This window comes from Nesoenas mayeri (assembly GCF_963082525.1).
Source record: "Nesoenas mayeri genome assembly, chromosome: 6".
Taxonomy (NCBI): Eukaryota; Metazoa; Chordata; class Aves; order Columbiformes; family Columbidae; genus Nesoenas; species Nesoenas mayeri.
This window is the reverse complement of record NC_137545.1, coordinates 18,071,331-18,099,281: the sequence shown is the minus strand read 5'-3', so window position 1 is coordinate 18,099,281 and position 27,951 is coordinate 18,071,331. Positions and strand designations below refer to the sequence as shown.

General features: G+C 36.8%; 1 protein-coding gene across 2 annotated transcripts in view; it reads right to left on the bottom strand.

The window, feature by feature from the left end:
- Positions 1-15,258: 15,258 nt before the first annotated feature.
- TFPI (tissue factor pathway inhibitor) overlaps positions 15,259-27,951 on the bottom strand; it is a 33,784-nt gene continuing 21,091 nt past the window's right edge. The window contains exons 4-10 of one of the 2 annotated variants that reach the window (XM_080346882.1): positions 26,781-26,819; positions 23,481-23,657; positions 21,834-21,905; positions 21,250-21,342; positions 16,689-16,838; positions 15,830-16,012; positions 15,259-15,467 (exon numbers count right to left, since the gene is read on the bottom strand). In XM_080346882.1, coding sequence (XP_080203008.1) covers positions 15,355-15,467; positions 15,830-16,012; positions 16,689-16,838; positions 21,250-21,342; positions 21,834-21,905; positions 23,481-23,657; positions 26,781-26,819 — 827 coding nt within the window. In that variant the 3' untranslated portion in view covers positions 15,259-15,354. The remainder of the gene's footprint in view (positions 15,468-15,829; positions 16,013-16,688; positions 16,839-21,249; positions 21,343-21,833; positions 21,906-23,480; positions 23,658-26,780; positions 26,820-27,951) is intronic. The other variant, XM_080346883.1, reaches the window with a different exon arrangement.

The window sequence follows — 27,951 nt, the reverse complement described above, 5'->3', positions numbered from 1 at the left end:
TCTTCACTGGACAAAATGTATTTCAACAGTATCTTTTCTCCCCTTGCCTAATCTGACTTTGAAAGCTTACTGCAATTGGTCCCTAAAATCTGCTTTGAATCTGGGCTCTTTCGGTGTTGACTTCTCGCTAAGTGTATACACTCAGTTTTACGGATGGCTGTACACACTGATGAGCTCTGGTGGCCCAGTGCCCCCACAGAGATGCTTCAAGTATTTTGCCAGCCTTCCAACAAACCCTGAATTACTGCCATGTCCTTCACTAGGCTGTAATGTGACTCTAGGAAAAGCCTAGCATGTCTGCAGGCTATTTTATCTCTGTAGCTCTAAATAAAAAGGGTCCAGTTAAACTACATTGGCTGAATTCTACCCGTGAATTGCACACATAGTTTTTTCTAAACTTGGAGGAGTTTTTTTCTAAAAAAAAAGAGGAGTCTTTTCTAGAGAAGAAAATAAATTTGTACAATCACTTCTGAAATAATTTGGGGAGCATGAAAAAACAAAACAAACAAACAAACAAAACTAGGCCCAACAGCTACCCAAGTGGCTCATGCTAAAAGGTTAAAAACACCTGAATTATGTTTTTTCTACCTAGTTTCCTATAAATTCTGCAAATGCTGAGATAGCGCACCCAGCATGCGGGCTGGGGGGACATAAGGCTCTTGAAAGGCTGTGCTGTGACTTCCATAATCAGTCTTAAGAATGACATTATCAAGATTTGAAGACTGCTCAAACCACCTCCTTAGTCAGAAATAAAGCATTTCCAGTATGAGAAACTAAACATGAATTTAAATGAATACCAAATGATTGCACTCCAGACAGAATTGTTTGATCTTCCAATTACAATCATTATGTTTGTTTTATATAAAACCTATACTGTGATAACAAACAGAAATGAACAAATTTTCTATTTCTCCTTTGCTCACTGGTGTGCAATTTGTGTCAATGTTAATTACACTTACAACATAACACCCAGAAAATGATAGAAGGGATATAACCTTTTAGACATCCCTTAGTGAAAGCTGATGGAGTAACACTCCAACACCAGAGTTTAACTTGATGGGAGTTCTTACTCTCATTTGCATATTGTGTCCCAAATTACTCTTCTCTAGGACTATAATTTTCCCTGTTTGTTTTCAGCACAAAGGCTCATGTACGATTAATAGAATAGAAACATTTTTTTAAATCCCTCTTTACCCATTTGTTCCAAAGAGAGAAAAATAAAAGAAAATAAATAATAAACCCCAAACCACATGCACATAACCACAAGAAAGGCTACAATTTAATTCAGTGTTTAAGTGCCCACTTAGTGTTAATCATGTGCCTTTTCTGATTGCTGCTAGCTATATAGAAAAAAAGCACAATCCTGGTGGCCTTCAATGTATTATGATGCAACAAACACCACATTCAATAAAAAATTAAGAATCCAGAATGGTTGCCATGCAGAGAGCACTTGAATAGCACTCAGGAAAGAGCCTTAATTTGGGCTTTCTTGAACTTGTTTAAACTAACTTTTCCCTGATCGAAAACTACATCAATTTTAAAAAGGTTACCAATCTTGATAGCCTGTTACAATACACACATCTGTTGCTCGTCTTCAAGGAAGATGACTATGAATTTCAAAATATAGTCATTTATGGAAAGGGTTCTCAGCCCCACCTCCCCCTTCCAAGAAACTAGACGTGTGAAGACAGACATTTCTCTTTGAGAGGAAGGATAAGGGAGAGGTTAATTTCATCTGCAAGAGCCAGTGTAGGATAAGCTTTTGGAAATACTGTCAAGCCACATTCTTGATGCCTGGCAAAGTGACTCATTCAGAGTCATCACAGGAAGGGAAGTTGAATAGAATAAAAAAACGGAACAGGATGGGGGCTTAAACAGGAGAAAGAAGTGAGAGAAAGGAAACTGGATTGTTTAAAGTGGCCTGAGGTTGCAAGTTCTATAAGGAGGTGATTTTTTTTTTTTTAAATATACTTGTAAAATACATCTATACACTTGCAAAAAAAATACAAACACATTAATTCATACATAAAAATACATGCGTGTATGCATGTATTTATAAAAACCAACTTATTTCTGTTTGAAAAGAGACTTGTATTTGTGGATTGGCTGAGGTAGTTGTTTCAGTACAAGGTAGCATTACCACAGTACAGGAAATAAGAATTCTCCCAAGAAACCGACAAGTTTCTACCAATGATGCTCCTATTCCACCCAATATGGAATCCACAGAACATTGAATTATACATTCATGTAAAAATCCACCAGAATGCAGCAAACTCATTGTTATACCATTCCCTAAAGAAATACTCTCTGCAATAAACAAGACTATTTTCTTTTTTCCCCTCAAAAATAAAGCATTGACTTTCTGGTATTAGCAACTTGGTGCAATGTGAAAAAGTTTGTCTTCTCCAAATATTCTTACTGTGAAACTTTGAATAACTAGCTACCTATCATGTCATTTTTTGCTAATTCAAACAGAAAACAGTCTGTAGATTGTTAATAAATACATTCACTTGCAGTAGCCTGCTGCAGAGCACCTCCTTGGATTCATCATAACTGAAAACACATTACTTGTGCAAATAGAATTTCCATTGACAAACAGAATAATTTTGATTCCCAGAGAAAATGACAAAAGCATTTTTTAATATCAAAAAGGCAATATTCAACCAATTCCTAGCTCTTAATGTTTCTGAACTGACACCTGCGAGTAAAACTGTACAGTCCAGTGCTAACTACTGTGTCATTTTTCATGTTCAAAGGGATACACAGAAAGATCAATACAACCACTAAATCACATAACTAAAAAAAGAAACTTGAAAATTTAAAAGACATGCATAGTCAAAAAATGTCCTGGAAAAATGTACTAGAATAAATACTTCTAAATTCTACATCTCATCTCCCAAACAAATTTATTTCTGTTTGTAAAATATTCCTTATTTAATCCCCAGAGTGACACCTGCTGGATTTCACTAACAGAAACAAAAGGGCAGATATCCCCATCTTACAGAACTTTTCAGGGCAATCATTGCAAAAACATGCCCTTCTAGTAATAAAAGGTTGCACAGTATCCTATTTTTTGCTTCATTTAGGGCAGTAAATAATTATACAGGTGCAACCATGCAGGAAAAAAGTAGGATGTCTAAAGCTCTTATTCATTTCCAAAATAGGTTTTTAAATTTTTAGCTAAGATTTAAAGCACAACATTGCAGACAAACTAAATTCATTTTTAATAATATTAAAATTAAAAATATTTTTAAAGCCTAAATCAAATGAGTTTGGGTATAACAAATATGTTCTCAGTACATCATTTGCTTTACTTCAGTTACATTCTACCAGCATTGCCAACATTAAAATAATACTAAATGTATTAAAATGCATTTCCAAGATTTTACCACTGTAATGGGGGAGAAAAAAAATGAGAGGAAAATCTAAATGGTAATACAAAGAGTGACACTTTATGCCCATATAAGCATCAAGGTGGTGCAGTTTTCAAACTCAGAATTACCAAAAAATATGTGCAAAAGATTATACGTTTTTTAGGAAATAAAGATACTCAGCCTAAACACAGTTGATGGTATACTACAGCACGTGAGGTATCTACTTCGAACATATATATATAAAGAAAAAAAAAAAATCTCTATATTACAAATCACTGTGTTTTGCTCCTTGTCCTTGGTACTATTTGGGAAGTCAGACTGGTATGAGCTTCATTAAACTGAACTCTGTCACTAATTTTGTTTGGGATATTTTTTAAATAAGGCCTGCATGATCCAGGCATAACTCCAGAAATACAACATTGTTTTATTTTCTAAAATTCAATCAGTATCTTAATGGTGAGCTACAGCTTCATAGTAGCCAAAGCTGTCACAAAAGTCTTGGCTGACCTCTATGCTATATTAAAAGGTAACATCTTCAGAAACACATGCAAATTTACACCAGCTGAGAATATGTTTGGGGCTTTTTTGGTTATGTTTTTGTTTTGTTTTGTTTGATTGCTTTTGTTTTTTTCTTGAAGTATATTGCTTCTCTCATGGGAAGTCTTTTTTTTAATGCATTACATTCAGTTAAGTGCATTTCAAATGCATCTTACCAAGGAAAGCAACTCCAAATAAATCACTTCTGTTCTTTTGGACAGCATATACTGCAGCAATGATTGAAAGTGTTTGCACAGAACTAGGACAGAAAAAGAATGACTTTCCTGGGAAAATGTAAACAGTATAAACAAACTTGGAAGACTAAGGCAGACGTGCATGAGAGAGAACTGTGAAAACAAAACTTTGAAAATTCAAAGTTTAGTCTTCCAGTTTTGCCCAGATTCTAAAACAGGACAAAAGAAAAAGTAGCACTAAATACAAATGCTCTAATGGAAATAAATTTCATAAGAAAATCTTATGTTGTACTGCACCAGCTCTGGAATTCTCCATTAAGATAACAGGTAAGTAACAGGCTAATTTCTACTGTTCTTTGTGCAAACTTATTACCCTGAAAACATCAGAATTGCCAATGTGAGTACAAAAAAAAAAAAAAAAATTAAAAAATTAGGTTGTGAACACCCATGGACAGCTTTCTCCTTTTTCTTTTCCATATTAAAAGGAAACAACATTCAAATGTATTCAATTTAAAATATTAACATTCATGACTCATGGTTCTCTAAACAAAGGATGAGGTTTAGGACTAATTTACTTTGAAAGTCTCCTTAAAAACATACATGTTCTCTCTTTAGCTGGTACATTAGGAGTAATAAAAGGCAGCATGATATAGACCCGCATATATTGTGCGTATGTACATAGAAATAATGCACTATATATTATTTTATGTTTAATACACATGAACACAAACACACTTCCAGATTTATTTTACTGCTTAAAAATTATTTGTCAACTCACATCTGTTTTGGTAATATTCCATTCCTTCTTTGATACAGTGGTATCAAGGATATAGCTAATTCCAGAGCTCTGACAATTTTCTACACCAAAGACTCAAAATATTTCCCAGTAACAGAACAGTTACATGAGCAACTAAGATACTGTTTTCAATAAATGTAAAGCTTAACTGAGGAAACTACTACTTGTGAAACTCAATGACATAGCTATGCATGCTTTTAGAACAGAGGTGACCATAGCACTGAGATAATGCCAATACTGTGTATACAATCTATAGGAATGATGGCTAATCAGAAGCACATAAAGAATTTTGCTAGTGGATCAAGAACACTGTAAGCACATTGGGAACAGATGGAACAACTTCTTAAAGAGAAATTATATTTTGTCTTCCTAACTGTACGCTTGGACTTCTCTTTAGAGAAATTCCTTCTGCTTTCATAAACAGCTTATGTTATATTCAGTATTCACTATAGAAGTAACTAGATATATGCTACTTTTTAAATATCACTGGGTATATGTTATTATTTAAAACACATTGATAGCAATAGCTTCTTCCAAATGACCATGGACTGACTAGAATCCTTTATCTGTATGATTACCCAGCTCTCGCACATGCTAGGAATGCTATTGGAAGCAGGTGATTAACTTGAATGCACAGAATATAGAGCTAAATCAGTAATTATATTGGTGACAAAATGTATGAGTGTGCTTTCTTCCCTCAGTTTTGTTCTTAATTGTAACCTAGTCTGTCAGCCAACAGAACAATACTGCATTCCTGGAGAAGGCCCCTTTATTTAGCCAGGTAAGACATTAGTCACCAAGAACGAGACATGCAGATCTGTGGTTTTCAGCTTGAGCATTCAAAAATTACAGAAATTATCAAAAAACAGCTGCCAACAGACTGCAGAACACAAGTGACTGGATGGGTGATGTATGTATAATTCCTTCCAACAGAAAAATACCCACATTTAGGAATATCTTGCCCTTTGACAGCGAGTGGAAAAATTCCCACTGGCTCTCAGTGGGCCAGGATTTCAACAGTTGTGTTTTATCAGGAAAGGCATATTCAAAAAGACAAACACTACATTTCTTGATGCAGACCAAGAATCCAGCTGATCGAGAATTCAAAGTAAAGTAACACTTGAAGTTGACAGGACATATATAATTCAATTCTTGAACTTGCAATGCATGTTGTGTATTCAGGAACTTAGTTTTGATCACTACAAAGTGCAGTCACACTGTTCTACATTTCTATCCTACCACTGACTTTGCTTAATCTGCAATAATGTAGGTTCTGACATCAAACCTGCAATCACATATAATCCTGACACTTCCTGTGTGGGCAGTCTTACCACAACCAAAACTAGTAACTTGAGAAGAGCATAAAATCAGAATCTAAATCATTTAGCTGAAATACTTCTGAAAACAGTTGTTCCTACTGCCCTGATCATGAAAACAACCTGAACACATTTTATCTCGAGGGTTTTGTTTGATTTAGCAACACCAAGTGACTTTTGTGCCTAACATTTTCAGTTGAATTAAGATTTTGGGGATTGATCATATATGCAATGAAGTCAATGTGAGTTTAGGTAGACTACAAAAGCAAATACTGTGAAAATACATGATTTTTATTTTATAATTCCAGCCAGTATTGCAGCATGCGTACTTTCAAAGAAAACACAAGGATTCAGATTTGATATTATTCATATTTATCCAGATCTAGCGTGTCTCCTGTCAATCCATTGAAAGGACCTCAGATTCAGAGCACAACAATCAGGCTTTTAGCACATCACCCTACTGAACGGGTTTAAACCGTTACATGCATTATTACCACAAATGAATTACAAGATCCTCAGTATGCACAATATGAGTGAAAAGAGTCTGCACTGGCACTGTAAGAGCAGCAAAATCTAGCCCCAAGGTATCTAGCATAAATTTATTAAGATAAAGAGCTAAAAACCTCAGATATTTTTATTATTATTTCAATCTCAGGCCCTATAAAACGTACGGATGACTAAATCAATCACTGGAAATCAAATCCAAGTGTGATCTATAGCCTATACTATTTCTTAACTATCATTCAGAAACAAGAGTTCTTTTCGTGATTCTACAGATCCACTGCTTATACACACAAACAAATGACTAGATGTAGCCATCTCAGTAAAGCAACTGTATTTGTAGATACAGAGGATATCGCTTCTGTTTTGGAAAGCTGAAAAAGTGGCAAGACTCATCTCTGTCTCTCAGCAGATACTGGAGGGCACAGAATTACACACTTTCCCCTGCTCAATAGTTTCTCAAAGAAATGAAATCATGGACAACTACCTTCCAATAAATCAGTTTGGTGTTTGTGGGAAAAATCTCAAACAGTAACACCCCGGCACGCGTCCAAGCTTCAAGCTCGAGCTAACTTTTTCTCAAGCAAACAAAGTCAAAACAAAACAGAAGCTTTATCTTTTTAGTTGTGTAATTACAACACAAAGCCTAATTAAGAAATAACTCAAGCATGACCTCTTTCCAGTACAATAACATCAGTAAGATTAAAGGAATATTCAGTAAGAAAATCTATACCACTTTCTCACCTAATTCAGCCTCTCTTGAAAAAACTCCAGTTGTATTGAATTAGTCTTAAGGAGCCTTCTCAAACCAATCAGCCTCTAATTCTCTCCAGATGCAAAGGCAGAAATTTGGTTAGCTAATATTAGAGGTTTTAGACAGAATCCTTTAAGTGCTGATTAGGGTATTTTTATCTCCCTTCCTACTTATTTATCGTTGATTACTTCCTCAAGGATATATTACAACACCAGTTATAAAATCAGCTCAACATTTCGCTCACTAAAAATAAACGAAGCTTTTCCTCCTGCCCCATTCTCCCTGCAGATTACATATCCACACACTGAGGTTAATGTAAAAGCATGCACACACGCGTAAATATAAATGCATTGAGACGGCACAAAACACATGTTTTTAATGAAAACAATGAAACCGTTTTGATCAGTACTCACCACGCTGAGTTCTTACGAGAATGGTTTGGGATAAATCAGTGCGATTCCCCTTTTCAGGGAGGGAGAAAGGAGATGGTTCGTTCCCTCCCTGCCCAGCGGAACAAGAGACCTGGGAGAGCCTGATCCTCCCGCCGGGTGTAATCCAGGTACGGAGCCCGCCGGCTGCCAGGGCAGAGCTGCCCCTGCTGCGCTGCGCTCCGCAGAGAAGCGCGGCTGCGGGCAGCGCCGGGAGCGTGTTGGAGCGTGAGTGAGGAGCGACGGCAGCAGCCAAACATCAGAGCTTCCTGTGACATCACCCGACCCCGCCTGCAGCCTGCCCGAAGTGACTTTTCTGTCTCAAATGGCCTGTCCCGGGGAAGCCAGGCTCCCATGGCATCGGCAGAGAGAAGTGCGGAGCTGGCCGAACTCCGCTGGCTGCAGCCTGCTCTCTGACAGCTTCGCTCCCTTCGGGAAACGCTCTGCCCACACCTTGCCCGGGTTGGGCTGCAGCTCCGCCGCCCCGATGGAAGCTAGCGCTCTGCAACGAGTCGGAAAATACCGGCTCTGTGGAAAGGAGGAGACCACCGTACCTGGCTTTTCAGATGCTGAGCCAGTGAGATTCGACCTCCTCCTTGAACTAGACCCAGAGAAATAAAACAGTTTGGACCTTTATTCAGAGAAAAATAATACACAATAGCTGCATTCCTCCTTGATTGACTGGACCCACCTCTGCCAGAAACTGCAGGGGCTGCATTATGTCCCATACTGTAACTGCTGAAAAGCTCTACCCAGAAATACTTTTATTCCTCAAATGCAAAACTGCATTAAAGGCCAGAATGAAATTTTCAAATTCAAGTAAGTCCATAATTTGCAGTGCCACTTTGTTTTATACCCCCCAAAACCTCTGTATTTAAGTGAGTAAGTCTTTGAAATATCAAGAGTAGAGAAAAAACAGCAGGAATATTATTACTGCTGCACAGATCACTAGGCTGCATGTTTTTGAATGCCAGTTATCTGGAAGCAGAAGTATGAGCTGCCCAGTTTGAAAACTGCCATAATTGAAGACAACGCAAAATTAATGGCAATCCTTCTACTAGCTTCAAATAATCTTGTATCAGGACCTAAAAGTGTTTATTTGACACCGTTTATCACTTGTTCTTTGTATAATTGATACATGTGCTGTAGAGAGTATCTGTGCTCTCCGAATCAATAGACAATAGAATGCCGAAGAAATGGTGAGTTCGTGAAGCATTAAGCTCAAACAATATTAAGACCAGTACTCCTCATGGAAGACCTCCCAGAGGTCCTGGTTGTATAAGTGCTCATCAAAATTATAACCACTTACTTTGCTCATGAAACAAGTCAAGTATTCTGTTTGCTTCTCAATACCTGTTGCTCATCCACTGTTTTTGCCAGCAGAAACATTTGTGGAACATGGTGTGAACCAGAGGAGGGGATTCATCTGGCCATCGAAAATATTATCCTCAAAAATTAAACCAGCAAGAAACCCTGAACTAAGAAAAACAAACAAAATAAACAACAATGCAAAACAAGACCCCAAATCCCCCAAGTTGAGAAAAATTGGAGGAAGGAAAAGAGGGGCAGGAATACTTTAAATCCATGTGGCCACTGGACAATATGAATTGTGAAATCACACTCTAGGTTCACTAAAAGACCAGGCATACGAGTTTAATACTTATTTGGTGCATGTGAGTGTTGGTGTTTCTAGGATCTTACATCAACAGGAGAATGTTTGAGTTTTATAATCAGTGAAGAACTAAGAAATGGCACTCTAAAGCTCTAGGCAATGTAAACAGATCTAAGCCAGGGATTAGCTCTGATTCTGAACAGTGATGGAAATTAACCTCTCTGAAATAAACAGTACCACTTTAGGTGGTGGAATTTCATCAGAAGTGAGCCTGGCTGCATTATTTTAGACTAATTAGGTCAAGGCTATAGACTACAACATAGTATGTTACATACTGTCACCTAGAAAACAATCCATGTATTCCAGCCAGGCACACATATTCAAGACAGGCAGCTGAATTAGCCGGAGAGATTTGTTACATAGGCCATGCTTGATTTGGCATGTCAAAATTAGGGATGTTGTTTGTTTGATTTTAGTTTAAAAGTCTAATGTTCTACTTATTTAGCTTTCATTGGAACTTTTTTATTCCTACTCTACAGGTATTTGAGACATCTCAGCTAGTGTAATTTGCACTTCAAAGACGCAGAAGGCCCTCACACTACTTCACCTACCTCTTTTGGCTGAAAGGTGCGTAAATTACACCAATAAAGACTGCCTTGGTTATCAACAGCGTGGATGTGACCAGTTCGAAAGGCATCTAAGTGAACACAACTGACTGTACTTTAACCAAGGAAAGCTTAAAACCATGCAAACAAAAAATAAATTCTGCCTCTTATCACAAATTTTGTTGTGATCTGAAAAGTTAAAGGGTAAATCTGGTCTTACAAATAATGAGATCCCGCATCAGCTATGAGAATCCCTCTCTCTAGCATTATGGTTGTGACAAATGTGTCTCCCCCAGCGATGAAGGGACTGTCGAGGTATGCTGTTTTCTCCCAAACTTCCCCTCCGGACAGGCAGTACAGCACGGCTGTGCCTGCACTCGGCCACGTCCAGGGCAGCAAAGGAACTAGCAGCCACATTCCTTTTGTTGCAGAGGCCTCGCTCCTGTGACGTTAATTCCAGCGGCGCCTCCCAGCCGCAGCGCTCCTGCCCCGGCCCCGCACCTGCCTCTGGTCCAGCCCCGCACCTGCCCCGGCTCCGCACCTGCGCCCTCGGGCCGGCGGCGCCCCCTGGCGGCGCTCCCGGGGCGCTGCGGGCCCCGCAGCGCGGCGCTGCCACCTGGTGCGCGGTGCCTGCGCAGCAACACTTAATAACCATCGAAGTATATTCCACTTTACTTGAATTCCGTTCTTTCTCAAGATAAGATACCACCGAAAGCAATCAGGTATCAAACATAACCCTTATGTCCACTTCACTGTGCTTGAAAGGTAGAATCTCTAAAGATGAAGATTCAAAATGTAAATCTATCAGTTTTGAAACAGTAGATGAATTGCAGATACAGGAGGAAATGCTGGCTCAAATGACATTGAAAGAAAAGAGATGCTAAGGATAGAAAGTAAAAAGGAGAAAAAGGAGGGCATACCAGTAAAGAAGTGAGGAAAAACAAATGAATAAAGACTTCAAATTACTTCCCAAAGACATTTTGCTTCATCATCTGTATGGACTAAGGGCACATAACCAAGCTATTGCAGGTCAGATGATATGTGGAAACGCATCAAATCTCCATAAAATTGTTTTGGCTTTTTGGCTCCCATCATATAGAGTGGAAGACGTTTCACAGTGCCCTGCATATTTCCTCCAAAGCAACCAGGGCAGATTCTGGATAGACTCTAGTTAATTTGAGATGTACAGTCACTGCAACACCTTAACACAGCTTCATTTTCTGACCTCTTTCATCATTCAGCCATCTGATTCCCTTTCTTTTCCCTGTGTTGTAGCTCAATTGTCCCCTCCTTCTACATTCACCTTTTAATCATCTTTGAGAAATGCACAGATCTTTTCTCTTATTCTTGCATTTGGTTGTTATTCAGATATTGACAATAGAGGAATGAAAATAAGTTAATGAAGAAGGGCACAAAAGAAACTTCTTGCAGTATTGATGGAGATTAGATCAGTTTGGACTTTTTATGGGAAAAACAAATTTAATGCACTGTAGAGCTATACAAAAACAAGATAGGAAGACAGCAGGATAATTGGTATGTTGGCCAAACCTAGTACACACACCCAGAAGAGCATGAACTCTCAGATCAAATCTCTGATTGTAATTAGATCAGTTTTTATATGGTCTACACCATTCCAATCTTCATTCTCATTGCACTAAGTCACAAGCCTAAAAGATGAATCGCTTTGTAATATTTTCTTAAGTCAATTGAAATAAGGTATTGTTGAGATGCTGTATAAAGTCTTTTTCTGTCTCAACAATAACATAAGAGATCCCTCAATGGATCACTTGTTTAATCACCGTTACTACAAAATGAATGCATAAGAAATTTCCCTAGGACAGTGTAAGTAGAAGGTGGGAGAGTATGGGGGAATACCTGCTAGCCCTGTCCTAGCCACAGCAGTTCTGGGAGAGGACTGCACAGTCCTGGGGAGTAAAGGAGTACACTCAGTGAGGAGACCCTTAGTTTGCAGAGAGCTCAGCAACCGGGAGACTTAGACGAATGGGGAGCAGCCAGAAAGCCAGGTTTCTGCAGGCACAGAAAGGATGATTTTTTCTAGACTTCCAGGGCTGATTTTGTAGGTGTTGAATCCAGGCAGCCAAAGACAAGTCGTTGGACCAAAAGGGAGCCTGAACGAGAGAAACTGCCATGAAACGACACAGGGATCACAAGGCAATCTGTGAACAAACATCTGTTCTTTCCTATCTTTTGTATCTATTGTCTCAAGCAGGATACTCTGTTTTAGGAGGTTCATCATTATAGTCTATGATCTCATAAAACTTACAGAGTTCACAAATCCATGTTTGTGTTCTTGCTGGAACTTCTTTAAGAAACACCACGGGCAAACCCCTTCACCTTCCTCCCAAGCCTTGCAAGGCTCTGATGAGAGTGACATCACAATTGAAGCCAGCGCCAAGTTTAGCTCTTCCATCACCGCCTTAGGAACAGCTCTGTCCCCATCACCTTTATTTGGGTTCGATGCTCAGAAAAATCTCTCCTTAAAGAAACACTGCCATGCAGATTCATATAAACACTAGAGTTATCCGAATGTTGTACTCCTGCTGCTAAAGAGTGAGTTTCTCTTTTAAACGAAAGCTCCAGAAGATGTTTTAGTTTAATGTGATCATGGTTAAATACCTCAGAAACATGCCAGGGAATACAGTGTTTCTTTGGAAAAGGATTTTAAGACGGTGTATAGCACAGAACAGCCTATCTGTCAGACATCAGTGACAGAAGGTAGCTGTTGCAAACGTTACCCAGCACTTGACACTTTCTTTTCTGCTTTAATCTGAAACCATAGACTGAGAATGTCCTTACTGAGTCACTGAGCTGCTGGAGAAGCCAAGCTGCACATGCTTCAGCTCCATCTCTACTCAAAGGTACTTCACACGATATAGCAATTACCTAAGTTCTAATACTGGCAGCTTATGGGAAATTCTTGTAACTAAAAATGGAAGATTAGGTATTTTCATTGCCTTCATAATCAAATTTATACAAGGAAAGGTGCAGACATTTGAGCACTCACCTGCACTCCAAGCTAACTGGACACAAGCCAGAGTCAGCAGGGGAACTGTGGCATTAGTGGAGCCTTCAGTCCACTGGTAAGTCCTGCCTCTCCCATTCCCTGCAGGCCTAAAGCAGCTCCTGCTTTTGCAGGCCACGTTCACCACTGCACTGAGGTGGTTGCTATGCTACTAGTAGAAAGGCCTGGGAGCAGTTTAAACCATGGGCTCTCCACTTGTCTGCAATTACATATTACAGCTGGTCCAAGTATTAAACCTACTGCTCTGCTCCTGTGGAGTGCAACTCACATCTATAGCCTCAACTCCTAGTGCGTGTAGTGCAGTGCAGATGATACCTGCAGAGCAAGGTCAATAAAAATTATGAACTAGAATGGCAAGATAATCAAACTGCAAGTGAAACTGGCAGATAACAACACACCAAATTAATTCTGTGTAGAGAACTGACATTACTAGTTTTCAGCAGTCTATTGAGTTTATAGTTTTCCTTTTGGAACTGCACTTGTCTGATTTATATAGTTATTGTAAGTCTGTAGTGCTCATACATTTTATATGACAAGACTACATAAGTATTTTCTGGTGTACATTTCAGTTTTATGAGCATTTTCCAAATTAGACTTAATAGATCCTAGATTAAAAGAGTCACAAAAGGACGCAGGCACCAGAAAAGATATTTGGATAGGATTTCTGTATAAAAATAATCTGTGACTTTTACTTACACTCTCACTCAGATATTTAGAATGCATAAATGTTTCCATTTTCAGCAGTAAAGACTAGACACTTTGCAGGGTTAGTCCAAAGTTCAACAGGCAAATAAGACCTATTTTTTCTGAAATCACACATGTGATCCATAATGCACAGGCAAAGGCAGCTTAGTCCAACAGATCATTTATTATTCTGGCATTGCTGTCCTTGCTCCTTGCTGTAGTGTCTGAGCCCCTGACATCTATTTCAGCTATATCCCCGGTAGTTTTAAGCATAAAGAGAAAACGTGATACACTAAAAAAAACGAAAACAAAACCAAACAGCATCAAAGATAGGAAAGAGTTTCAAAAATATCTAGCTATCTTTTGTTTCATAGGCAGTCAAGTGCTTCCAAAAAACTGAATAGAAACCAACTTTTTTTTTTTTTCTTTCCTTAAAAAAAAAAAAAAACAAAAAAACAACTCTAATTATAAAAGATTTACCCAAGATCAGAGAGGTCCCTTGGAGGAAGGCAGGAACTGTACCACTGTTTCATACCAACCTTATAAAAAAACCAAACAAAAAGCAACAAAACCAAACATACTCCCCCCTCCAAAAAAAAAAAAAAAAACACAACAAACAAACCACTACCCCACACCCCCCAGCCAACAATAAACTCACAACAACAAAAAAAACCCAGACAAAATGAAATGAAACCCACAAAAAAACACCAACAACAAAACACAAAACCAACCTGACAAAAATCCCTTCAAAGTCAATTGGAGCATAAGCACAGTGTTATCTGTAAAGCAACTGTATCTATTTCTATGAAAGGAATTTGTCCTTTAATATGTATTTCTGGAAACTATTAACTTGCTAGCCATGAATCTAGCTCAGTAACAAGAATACAAATCAGTTATCCCAGCAAATGTATTTTTAAATCTCAGCAAATATCTGTCACATTGCTTCACACATTTACAACTTTAACACTCTACGGTTTTCGGTGGGTTAATTCTAATCTCATATTTATTTTGCAATAGTATAATTATATGCCCTTTGATGGAGTTAAATCTAGCTTGCATAACCCAAAATCTGATTAAAATAAACACAGTGTCTATTTCCTCTTTATAGCAATAGACCTATCTTATCTATGATTGAAACAATCATGCTTGACAAGTGACTACTCTTTGACAAGTATTATGCTTTCTTTAGTACAAAAATAGATTTCAAAAAAGAATAGGGTAATAAAGTAAATTTGAATCTTATCTACTTTTTAATCATTATGATTTATACACCCACACAGTCTGTTCTGTCCTGTTTCAATTCTGACAGTTATATACAATCAAACTACAATTTAAGAGCATTATTAAAGTAAAAGGTAATGTTTATTAATATGAATGAGGAATACATAATAAAAATACAAGTAGCTTAATATGTAATCAAAATAATCAGTACAGTAAATATATTTAAAGGGTGTACACTGAAGGCTTTCATTCACAGGTGAATAGTAGTTTACTTCACATTTCCATAAAATCAAAGTTGTATTCTTTCAGGCATGATTTCATCACCCAAAGCCTTTACTGGCTGTTTCTTTCTTGTCTTCTTGATTTTTATTAATCTTCTTTCACCTTTTTTTTTATTGAATCCTAAAGATAAAAGGAAGAAAGATTAGATGCTGTATGATTAACTTATCCAAGATTATCAGAAATAAGAGACAAGCCTTGTTTTCAAGAAATATTCTTGAAAAAGGAAAAAAGAACATTGTCTTACCTGAAGTCTTCATATGCCTGACCAATGCCGAGTTGTCTTACTGCAGTTCCTGTACACTGTATTTTACTGTCCATCTTTATCTAATTCTGCCTCTCTTCTGATTTCCATTTTCATTTTTCTAAGACTTTCAACTATTACATTTTATGAGACCAACACTGACTAGAAAAGTTGCAATAGTGTTTCAGCTTACATAATATTTACCTCTTATGACAGTCTGTGACAGTATCACTTCCCATACCTTTCTTGCAGATCCTTAAACATGACTTTCTGGAGGTGAAATTATTTTCATTCCCACCACAACCACTGTAGCTAAATGGGTGACATCTTCCAGTTGAGTAGTTGTAGAAAAATCTTAACTCTTTGGCTCTACAAAGTCCTCTGTCCATAGGGGTCATGCACAACGAAGGAATAGGGGGTGGTTCTAGAAATACCAAGAAAAACAAGGTTAGAGACAAAACTGCAGTTTAACAGTTTTCTGTTATGTTGATATTACATGATACTTGAAGTTCACAGAACTTTGAAATTTATGTGAGATTTACTGGCAAGTAGAGTTCTGCCCTCATGAAAGTCCAGGATACTTTACATAAACATCTTTTTATGATTACAAAAAAACCCACAGCAAATGTTATTCTCTCTATGAATATCAAAAGCCAGCAAAAGCTTACCTGAAAGCAAGGTTTGTTCCCTATGTATTTAGTAATAAAATTGGCATTTCTGTGACAGGGGATAGTATTCAACAAGAGAAGTTCCAAGTGAAGTATTTGTAGAAAGTGAAGTGAAATTAAACTTGGACAGCATTAAAAATATGGTAAAGATTTATTATAACTAATTAAGTGAATTTTCCTAATTACTGCTAGACATTCTGAAATCAAAGAGAAGGTAGAAGTACCGAGTATTTCCAATGTAAGATTCAATACCTTAATATTTGTTTTTCATATGAATACAGAAAGCTCGACATTAGTTGGTCTACTGGAAAACACTGAGCAATTATCAAGAAACAGATTGTAGCTCACAGAATAACAAAGGATTGGATGTGAAGAATAAGTGCACAAAGCAACTGAGATGCTGGTGCTTTAGTGCTGTTGTTAGGTTTTTACCATTCCAGGAAGAAGGCTGATGGTTTGTTTCTTCAGTGTCACTGCAAGTGAGAGTATGAGAACTGAAACACGAAGATGAACCTGAGGTATCCGAAGCACCTGGGCACTGGAACAAGTTCAAGAAGCAAATCCTTGCCAGAATTCCCAAGCCTGGAGAAACTCTGTCATTTCTCACCCTGGAGTGACTCATACACAAAATTAGAACTGACACAATTGCTGCACAGTATGCAAGAAAGTGAATGGGAGCCATTATATCATCAGTTTTGAGGGACCCAAAGGAGGGCCATTGTCCTTCAAGAAGTATCAGAACTGAGATAGCTGAGATGCCAAGATCTAAATGCATAAATGGAAATGTGAAGCTAGTCAGCTGGCTTTCTTGAAGTTATAAAAGCCAGGCACAAGTGGTTCAGAGGGGGAAAAAAAAAAAAAAAAAAAATATTTTAGGGAAGAATTTGAGTTACAATAGAGATGAAGACATCCTGTTGTCACAGAAGTGGGAAACAGATAAGTTGCTGAAAGCAAGAAGTCATGAATTAACTTAGGTAATTCAAGAGGCTGACAAGAAAATATCCAAAAAGAACATGGTACATCTTAGTGGTCTTATACATACTACATCTGCTGAAAAAGGTTCATTGACCAAGTACAATAGCCAAACTGGCATGCTGAAAAGTTGGAAAAATTGCTGGGGAAGACATAGAATGGTGATTTATGGAAACCTAAGACAGCAAAATAAAATTAATATTATATTTGAAGCTATGTTAGCAACATTATACAATTGAAAAAGAATCCTGAAATGCAAAAATTGAGTCATGAGTTGGTTTTTCAAGAAAGGTTAAGTTAGTTTCAGGTTATAAAATGAACACTACTTAATTTCTATTTTATAACTGTGACATTATTGTAAGAGTAAGGTTCACTCTGGACACAGTTTAAGAGCCCACAATGGGATACAATTTATATTAAATCTGTTTTATTTATAATGAAGATAGTAGTTAAATTGACTAATGCAATGCTTTTGGTACCACTCTAAAAGACAACTCGTGTGCCTAGAACTAATTTCATCCCTCTCTAGCCAGAGATGTTGTTAGCTTTCAAAGCATGTGTTCAGCAACATTAAAGATAAATGCTTACCTATTTTAACCTGATAATTTCTGAACCTGAAAAGAACAAAAATGAAAGGCTTGCCAATGCTGAAAGGGTCAAACAGCATAGGTTTGCTAATTATACAACAGAATTTAAATATATATTTTCTAATGTAAATTACTCATCTGGTACATAGAACTTTCCAGAGAGACTCCAGAATGGCCTCATGAAGGAGTTCTCGCAATAGCTGTAAGCTTTAGGGGAGCCATGGAACCAGTGATGTGGTTACTGGTGAATAAGGACTACCTATGTACATATAACGCAACTGGCTGAGTGGCATCCAAATGCTAGTCAGAATCCCTCTGGTACTCTTACTAAAAATTATGTTGTTCTTTGTCTAGATCATTGCTAGACAAATGCCTTAGATACCAAACACTATTCCTATTCATCTTCAAAATATCTGCATGTTATTTACACTCACAGAAGTAATCAGCCCATGAAGAAAACCTCTCAATTTTGCCATATAGCAGCCATTTTTTTCAATAAAAGAGTTTAGTGAAATAAAAAGGAAATTGTAATGAAATTAAACTAATTATATGAAATAAACAGTAGATAAAAACCAATTGTTCTTACCGCTAAAAAGACTATTGTACCTTACCCTTCACTGCTACCTAAACAATATTTAAATAGGTAAGGTTTAAGATTCAATACTTATAATACAGCCGCTTCTTGGATCCAAGATATCCACCTCTGTGGTGTGAACGGATTACATGATCATACTTCAGGATCTCTGAAACATGCATATTCAGTTATAGACTCATATTTTTCAAAAATAATACCAACCCTGCATTGCAACAATAATCATTATCCCTCAGGCACAGCTTGGTTTATGTGACAATTAACTGTTAATTGATCACAGTACAAAAGAAGTTTGGAATTGTTTTGGTGAGCTGGATTGGAAACAATGCTTACTGCATTCTTTTTTGCTAGACACAGGTGTGTGACATTCATGAAGCTTCAGATTTATTGCCAGGTTTTTGATATACGTACACTTCAGTATCTCATTTCTGGTTGCAGCAAAGAGAAAATAAAAGACTCTTCAAGTAGACAAGCTATTACAACAATAATGAGTCATCTGTACTTGACAGTACTCTAGAGGTATAAATTGGTGCCAATCCATTATAGCAAATAGAAGTGTGTCAATTTATATCAGCAAAAGACATGGCCCTGACTTTAGGAAGTTATAACAGGAACTGCCTCTGTGTGTCATTCCATATTTGCCAAGCTGAAATCCTGATCCTGCATCCCATGTAGATCTCACAAATCACAGAATATAGCACTCATAATTTCCTGCCACAGATCACTTCATATAACTAAAAATTAAAGGTCTGATATTCTTGGCTTCACTTTCTCAGAATAAGTTATTGTAGATCTTGCAGCAAAATATTATAAGACCAGATAAATCTTCACTCTCTTCAGAAAGTTCATTGCTGAGAGATGGCGTTAGAAGTTTTGTGTTTATGTGCAGAAAAAACAAAGTTTTGTTTGGCCATAGAAGAGTTTAATTTTCTCAAGATCAAGAACTTTGTTGGAAAACAACCTAGTATCATTATAGATTTATACATATCACCAATAATATCTATTTTTTTCTTGAAATCAAGATGAAATAGCATTTCAATTGTGAGGTAAGGTATTCTACAGCAGACAACTCCTTGCAATTTTTTTTTAATGGTAGTAATATATTTGAAAAGACGACGACAGACAGGCCAATATACATGCAAAATAGATGTTACAGTGCCAGACCAAGTACTTCTGACTGAGAAGTTTGGCATCAGCCACTCCATCTTGAACAGTCCATCCTGAGCTTGTATGTGCACAGCCAGATTCTTGTCCCTTGCTGAGGGCTACAGAGAGTCACAGCATGTGTTTGTATGAGACGGCTCGATCATGCACCTTCAGTTTACACCTCTAGCAACAGCAGAATGGAAGCTATATTCTCCACATCTCAGTGGAGAAATCAGCGATCAGTTTTGGCCCTGCCCTTTCCTCCTCTTGTAGTGGGATTGCACAAAAGCACAGGTTTTCAGCCCATCCCAGCAGACTTTCCACTGAAACACACTGGTGCTTCCAAGGTCACGCTTCTTACCCAACCCATCCAGCTACACTGAATCCACCCATCCTTGGTCCCCAAACCTTTCTTCCACCAACCTTCAAGTCTTGTCTTTCTCTTACCCTCACCACTCCCTCCCAAAATCTGCTCTACCAGAAAATTCACTATTGCTGACAAAACCAAGAACCCTTCAGTTTCCTCTCAGAAAACAGTGAATCACATCCCTTTGCTTGCATAGATAAGTTGCTTTAGCAATTTGAGGATTTGCATTATAGTAAAAGCCTGCAGGGAACTTATACACTCTTACATCTAATATTTTTTAGTGGAATAACTTGCTAAAAGCTTTACTGTTTTATGTCCAGTCATTTTAATACCAGTGTATTGATACTTTTTATGTGGTAAACAAACAAATCCAACTATCACAGAAACTTACCTAAACCCAACAGTACATTTGGATCACAGTGTAGGCAAGAAATAGAACACAATACACATCCAAGCTTTGTTAGACATACCCTTCTCAGCAAAGAGCACAGGAACGTTATCCTACATGCCCATTATCTTACAGTTCACATAAACCAGAAAAATCTTAATGAATCTGTAAGCCATCACTCAGTCCCCAAAAGTATCAGTAAGTATAAATGCAAAAAAACCCAACAGATATACTTGATAAGAATGCTCAGGCTTTTTCCAACTGTTTCTTGTGTCCTCTTGCATAACTGTGGATCATAAAAATGATATGCCTCAAATTCAATCACCCTTTACAGTGTCAGCAAATACCAACAATCTATAGTGGGCAGCATCCAGCTGCAGAAACTCTTAAAACCTAGCTCTCTACAGTAAAGGTCCAGATTCTCATCTACATTATAATTCATAGCGGAAGAATACCTTGAAGCAGACACAAAATTAATTCACACATGCTTTGATTATACTCAAACCAAGAACTCGGTTTAATATGGTCTTAGTGAAAATAAAAATATATTATAAATATATTGTGCTACATTCCAAACTCCAAATATGGCCCTTTCTTAACAGGTAAAAGGAGCTTTAAATCAGCTGCCAATTAGATCCTCATAAACATGTTAATTTTGACTAAACTAACTCTGTATTACTTCTTTTGCTCTTAGTCTTTACATTTACTTTCAGAAGAGGGCAAAATGTGGTCAGACTTCCACTTTCTGATACTTGTGGGAGATCTGTAAGTAGCAATATATTTCTTTGCTTTGACTTTCTCTGCTTAGCAAAACATTTGACACATTTGATGGAAACTCATTCTTTAGTCTCAGATATGTTGGAAAATGGGTGGAAATGGAAAAGCAATCTAGAGCACATATGAAAGATCAAGAGCTAAGAACTGCAGAAATGAACCCTTACCAAAAAAGATGGGGAACTGGTTGCGCTCCTCCTTTGGGGAACTACTGTTCAGAGTGTTGGACTTCTCATTTGGAGCAGTTGGCAACAAATTTACTAGAAGGAAAAAAAAAAAAAAATAAGGGTGATGAAAACATAAGTGACAGGTTGTCTAGACACAACAGAGCTCTGAAAATAAGGTATGATTGGTACCCATTTTCCTTGCTCTATACCACTATTAATATCACTAAAAGACAGCATTTCTTTAAGTCCCAAAGGCAAAGGAAACTGATGTGCTGAGGCAACTCTGGGATGGATTCCTTTTTATTCTTATTTTTACTGATGTAAGATTTAAATCAAACATGGCTTGGTAAGGTTATTTTTGTAGTAATGGCAGACATTTCAACCTTTGCAATTGTATGCTTTTTCCAAAATATGTATTATTGACAACAAAATGGCTATGAAGCTAGTTTTAATGTTACTGATTTCACCATGCTTATGTGTTTCAACTAACCTACGTATCTTCAAATAAACAAGGAAAATGAGTGGACAAGCCAAGTGTCTCCATTAAAAAAGAATAACTATAAAGAGCAAAAGCAAATTCTTACTGGAAATTCCAGAAAGCTGGTGAGGCTCTTCTGCTGGGGAACTACTGTTCACAGTGTTAGAATGCTCTTCAGCTGGAACAATTGGCAACAGATTTGCCAAAAGAAAAAAGAAAGGAAAATAATGAGGAAAAAATACAAAAGGCAATTCATATCAATGATCCTAGATCAAGAAGGTAAATCTTTGATCTATTTAGTCCTTGGCAATGGCCCATAATCCTCTTTTTCTTCTTGACTATTCATACAAATTTACACAGAGGGGTTATTTCAGATTAAAGTCAGAAAAAAAAAAATTGTAGAACTTTTAGTCTAGACAGTAAAAGCAGAATCAGAGCTCAGGAATAAATGCTTCAGAAAAAGCAAGGAAAATCACATGGTTCTGCATGTATAACTTAAAACTCATATTTATAAAAGAACCATGCTGGGTCTTTCCTATTCTAAATGTGAATAAGCTCAATTTCTCCTTGCCAAAATGGCAGATTATGAAACAGTCTTGAAAAAGGGATGACTACAGAGAAGCAAGACAAAAGGGTCTGGAGGCTCTGTGTGGGAAAATGTATTCATCCTATGAATAAAATGAAGCACTTTGTGAAGGGGAGTTCTGAAGGTTACTATTACTATATTCTCATATAAAACAATTCATAGGGACTAGTAGGACAAGCACGTGGATAAATTATGTGTGGTCAGTCTAAATGGCTGTTTCATAGCCTAAGCTACACAGCCAAATTAGTCAGAAGTGAGGGACAGGTTTCCCATGATTCTTTGGTGGGAAGCCAGCAATGCACAATTTCCTATATTGGCACCTCTTTTCATTACAAAACCTGGCTTGAAAAGAGTATATTCAGGTGCTTGCGTTAAAAAAATATGTATCGACTTTTTATGATATCATAAATCCAAGCAGCTGGCAGATTCTAGATTACAGAAAGACTTTTGTGGCTGTAACCGGAATAGGTCCAGTTCTGCATTCCCTCTCATTATAATCTCTACTACTGTAAAGTCTCTGCCTTCCTCAATGTAGGTACCAATATTTTTACAGTATATTTCAAACCAAATTACTACAAATTTCTGTCCTAGAAAGTGTGTTTATAATTTTTTTCCCTAGTGGCAGGTTTAATGGAGAAAAGTGATGCTTTAATGTCAAGGTACAGCCAGGCAGCTTTACTCATTGTGGATCAAATCCCCTCTTCAGTTGAAATTTATGTTACTTTAATTACTTCATCTGTCCATATTGCTTCTAACATTCCGTTTCAAATTATAGATCTCACACTACTTGTTTCAACTTAGATATATTAAATAGTATGCAGATTTCTGAAAATTAATATTGCATTCTTTCTTACACAGACAGGTTTAATATATATTTTGCGGGGAGTTATAGAATTAACATATATGCAGGCAATTAACTGTCATGAGAAACAGAAGAGTCCTGTAATGTTCATTAAAATTAATGATACCTACAACTTTTTTTAGATCATATTTTTCATTTTTGTATTTTTATTTAAAAATATATATATAATTAATGTTAATTTCAGTTATAAATTATTGCCATCTCAGGGTACCCTAAGTTGCCTTCTTTCCCCATGCAAGAGACCTTCAAAGCACAACACTGTTTATACAAGAATAACACTAAGAATAACGAGGACAACAACTTACAGTTGCCTTGACAGGTAGTCTGGCATTCTTCCAAATTCTTGAAATTGTTCTGGTTTCCTAGGCACCCACCATACTTGAATACTTCACACATATTTGTCTCTTTGTTATAGAAATACCTGGAAAAATAGCCTCGGCAGATTCCAGGGTCTTTCTCATGAAAGCAGAAGTTGGGCTTTTCTAGAAACAACGGTAAATGATGAGCAAGGTGGGGGAAGAAGAAAAATCAACACACATTCCAAGACAAGAATAGAACTGGAGGTAGTTTATAAAATAAACCTGTAACTTTGGACAGAAGACCAACTGTCAAATAACTGCTGCTTTATTGTACCCCTTTTGTTCTCTATATAACATTGGAGTATTATGCTAGAGCATTATTTGGACGTTTTTATTGCTTTTTTTTCTGTTTTCAAGCAGCCAGTAAATTTTATCTTGAAAAATGATTCCTTTATGTGTCCTCCTACGTTGAAGCTCTAAGACGAAAATTAGTTTTTACTCTGAATTAAAACAAGACTTGAATCCCAGCTGGATCATTTGAATCTAAGTACACATTCTTGTCATTTATGTAGTCATTTTAGTCAATGTTAATGGGAATTATAGAGAAAGCAATGTTAAAATAGAAGGAAAAAGGAAAGAGTTTTTAAAAAAAGAGTGGGGGAAAAAAAAAATCTAACAACACATTTTGTCTGAGACAGTCTACTGCTATAAAAAGATACAGGAAACTGGGCGACAGAGCAGCTGTTCTATCATTTTCAGCCCCAGTTCCTAGTTTGCAATAAGTAACTACAATATCAACCAAGAAAAAGAAATTAATACTGCATAATTTGCCTGAATATAAAGGCATGACATCATGCCTTCTGGCAGAGAAGAAAAACACATAGCCATAAAATAAACTCCAAATGTCAAGTTCTCACCATTTTTTTTTTCTTGAAATTCAATTCTTAAAAGAAAATAATGGAAAAAATAGTGAACTATATGAAGACATATTCTCAAAATTTTGCTAGTAGATACTTTGAAATACTATTCTTGCTTGAGCTGATTTTCAGAGCAAAGTTTATTTAGTCATTGTGTATGACAATCATATTAAATATGACATATAAAGGCCTTCCTTACCTGTGAAACAGAATATTGAGACTAAAACAGTGTGCAGAGGGCTGCCGTTTTAATTAAAATCACTATAGAACAATTACTTTCAAGTCCCTGACATTTTTTGAGTAGATTATGGAGCTGTAAAGAAGTTATTCCTATTACATCTATTTTCGTCAAATATATATCGTAAAAAACAGCTAGGACAAGAATATAATTGAATTTAATTGATGCACACCATATATTTATATAAAACATCATAATAGCTCATAATTAGTGTTTTTCAATTAAACAATTGCCAATATCTTGTATTTCAATTGTTACAAAGCTTCATGAACAGCAAAATGAAATTTTCAGAGATCACAGATAAAATTAAACCATTAAGATGTTCTTGCATAAAGTAACAAAATCAGCTATTTTAAGCACTCCTCGATAGGTTAATTCTGATTTTTCACTACAAATTGCATTCTCTGTCAGTAAATGGATGTATTTTACAGTTCAGATATTTCTTACTATTCAAATGCAGCACTTCTTGATTTTCACAGACTTACAAAACTATGTTCACATAGACAAAAAATAATGAGAGGTACAGGCAAGGCATACAATCAGCTGAGAACAGAGATGAGACAGTTATATAGATAGGCAGCAGGCAAAAATCTACCACAGTGGTATCTATTTCATATACCATCTATTAGGAGCTCACAGACAACGGGATCTACAGAAATCATTCTTTCATCAAACATTCCATAATACTGTGAAATAACAGAAAAAATAGTTCTATAGATATTAACTGACAAAGGAAGGCAGATAATAATAAGGGTATACACAGCAGACTACAGGATTATGACTGATTCTTAAAAAGAGCTGCTCTTCACTTAGAACATCCTTATATTAAAATGGTTCTTGCAGAAAAAAGAAATTAAGTCCAAATAAGTTGAGCTCACAGCTAACTTTTATAGCTGCTTCTGAAGAGAGAAGTCACGAAGCCAGTACAGTCCTAACCAAACTAGTATTATATTTCTAAATGCCATGTCCTTCTCTAGAGACTCAATATTCAAGACTACATTACTGGAAAGAATAGTAAATGTAATAATTCTGATTATAGCCATGAGCTGAATTTAACAGGATATGCTCTGTTTTGTCATTAAAAGCAGGGAACTAGGGTCAGGCCTTAAAGGAAGTAGTGCCAGAAGTCTGCAGCAACTGCAGAAAATCAACTTTAGTAACTTCCATAGCACAGAATCACATTTTTTAATGTGCATTAAGAATGGAAAAGACAGTGGGAAACAAGAAAACCATCATCTCAGCATGAAAAAATCCCAGATACCCTTCTGTAAATTATATAATTAGTCTATTTCAAAAAGTATGTGCAGATAGTGGTATTTTTGTGAGGAGTGAAATGCACACCAGTTCAAGGGGAAGCACGTGGAAGGAGTGATAAGGGAAGGAGGGTAAGCAGACAAAGAGGAGCTGACTTGTGAAAAAATTTATTTAAGTCTCTGCTTGGGGAACTCCAGCTATGAGCACTGGGCCTAATCCAAGTAAGTCTCTAATGTGGAGAGAGTGAGGTGGAATGAGTCTTCACAAGGTCTGTTGTAAGTGTCAAACTTAAATATCCTTGTCAGGGACATAGGTTACTTCACCAGACCAACAGTGTTTCAGACAAGTGATTGATTCTTAGAGCTTAAGCATTTGTTAGTTAGGAAGTCCAAGTATCAGGCATCTACATTTCTGTGAACGGTCTGCCCCTTCAGGAGTGTGAAACTTGCCTTTTTTACTTAATGAGTGATCTCTGTTGGATCATACACAGGCAATACTTGAAAAGTTCTGGTTTGGAGTGATTTTTTCCTGTTTTTGCTAAAAGTGGAGGAACCATTTAGATTATTCTCAAAACACACAATAAAAGTTCCACATCATGGCTAATTATACAATGCTTGAACCTCTGCAGAGTCCTTCTTTTTTCTTTATTGAAGAAAAAGAAAGAAGTGCCATGATGTGCTTGTTTTGGGGAGAAGAGATTGCAGGTACTACTCTCAGTGATGACAACTGTCCTCAAAGTCTTTGATGAATACAGAAGAAGACTAGGAATAAGATTTCACTTTGACACTACTTTTTTATTATGAGATAGCTTGGAACAATACATAAAGAATTTATTAAAAGAAGCTAAATCCCTTACTATTGCATAAGCGTCTTAGATTACTAAGTAAACATAATTACCTTTCTTAATATTTGCTAACATCATCTTCCGAGGCAACCCTGCAATACAAATAAAACGTATTTAGCAAAAGTAGATGTTAAGTCTCACCTGGGATACCAGGGTACTTAATAGTGACTATGAGCACAGACGAAGAAGAATACACTATATTTTCTCTTTTTTTCTCTTTATTAGAGAAGTAGCACAAAAGCTTGTTCTGGAGGACTAAAGTATCATTGCCTTTGTATGAGAAGACCTGCTATACCGGAAACATGAGGATATGGAAAGTACTGAAATTTTAAATTATGCCAATATTGAATTGAACAGAGAAATTCCTTTCCATGTTACTGGAATCAGAATCCTTTACTGTGTAATCTTACTCCTCAAAAGAGGAGTAATTAGCAGACTTATCCCAGCTGTTACTGATACTAGCTTTGGAGCTGATCTAGTTAGCAATAAAGACATCTCTCATGCTATTTCACTCTCTTTGCTATGACATATGTTGTGTGAGTTAAGCGTTCATTATGCTGTTAAAGACCATTTGGTCAAGTATCTCCAACTATCTTTAGGGTAGTAGAGTCAAGCTTGTTTGCACTGTTCTTTCAATACCTGATGAGTAGTGATGAAATTGCTATTGTCATTTTTAATGGAGGAACCTGGCTTTTATCATACTTCCTCAAGAAGCTGGATATGAGAATTCAACTTCACATTCTTTTTCAGCAGTTGAGAACAAACCTCCTTCCTCTTCTAGGAGACTGCCTAATCATAAAACTACAAAGGAGTCCAAGGGGAGACAGGCTCAGCCAATGTGTAATAAAGGCTGAAAATTTTTCGGCAGCTGAGAGAAAGTGGTCAAGGATAGCTTATACATTTTCTATTACAGATACTTTTCAAAAGGCACATGAAGTAATATCTTCTGGGCTTCTAAGTCATCTTAATTGAATTTCTTCTTAATTCTTGTTTTGTATTGTGCTTTTTGTAATGGAATTACAAAATGCTAGTTTCTCTAAAACTCCCCTTTGCCTACTGACCTCTTGTACCTGAGAGAAGGGATAGAGCGGTACAGCTAATGCTTTGCTTGATGTTGTCTGCTGGAAAGCAAATACGATTTTAATTTGCCTGTTGCTCTGTCAGGCAATCAAACATACTATAGTAAAGTGATACATTTGCCTGACCCTAGTCATCTTAGCTACG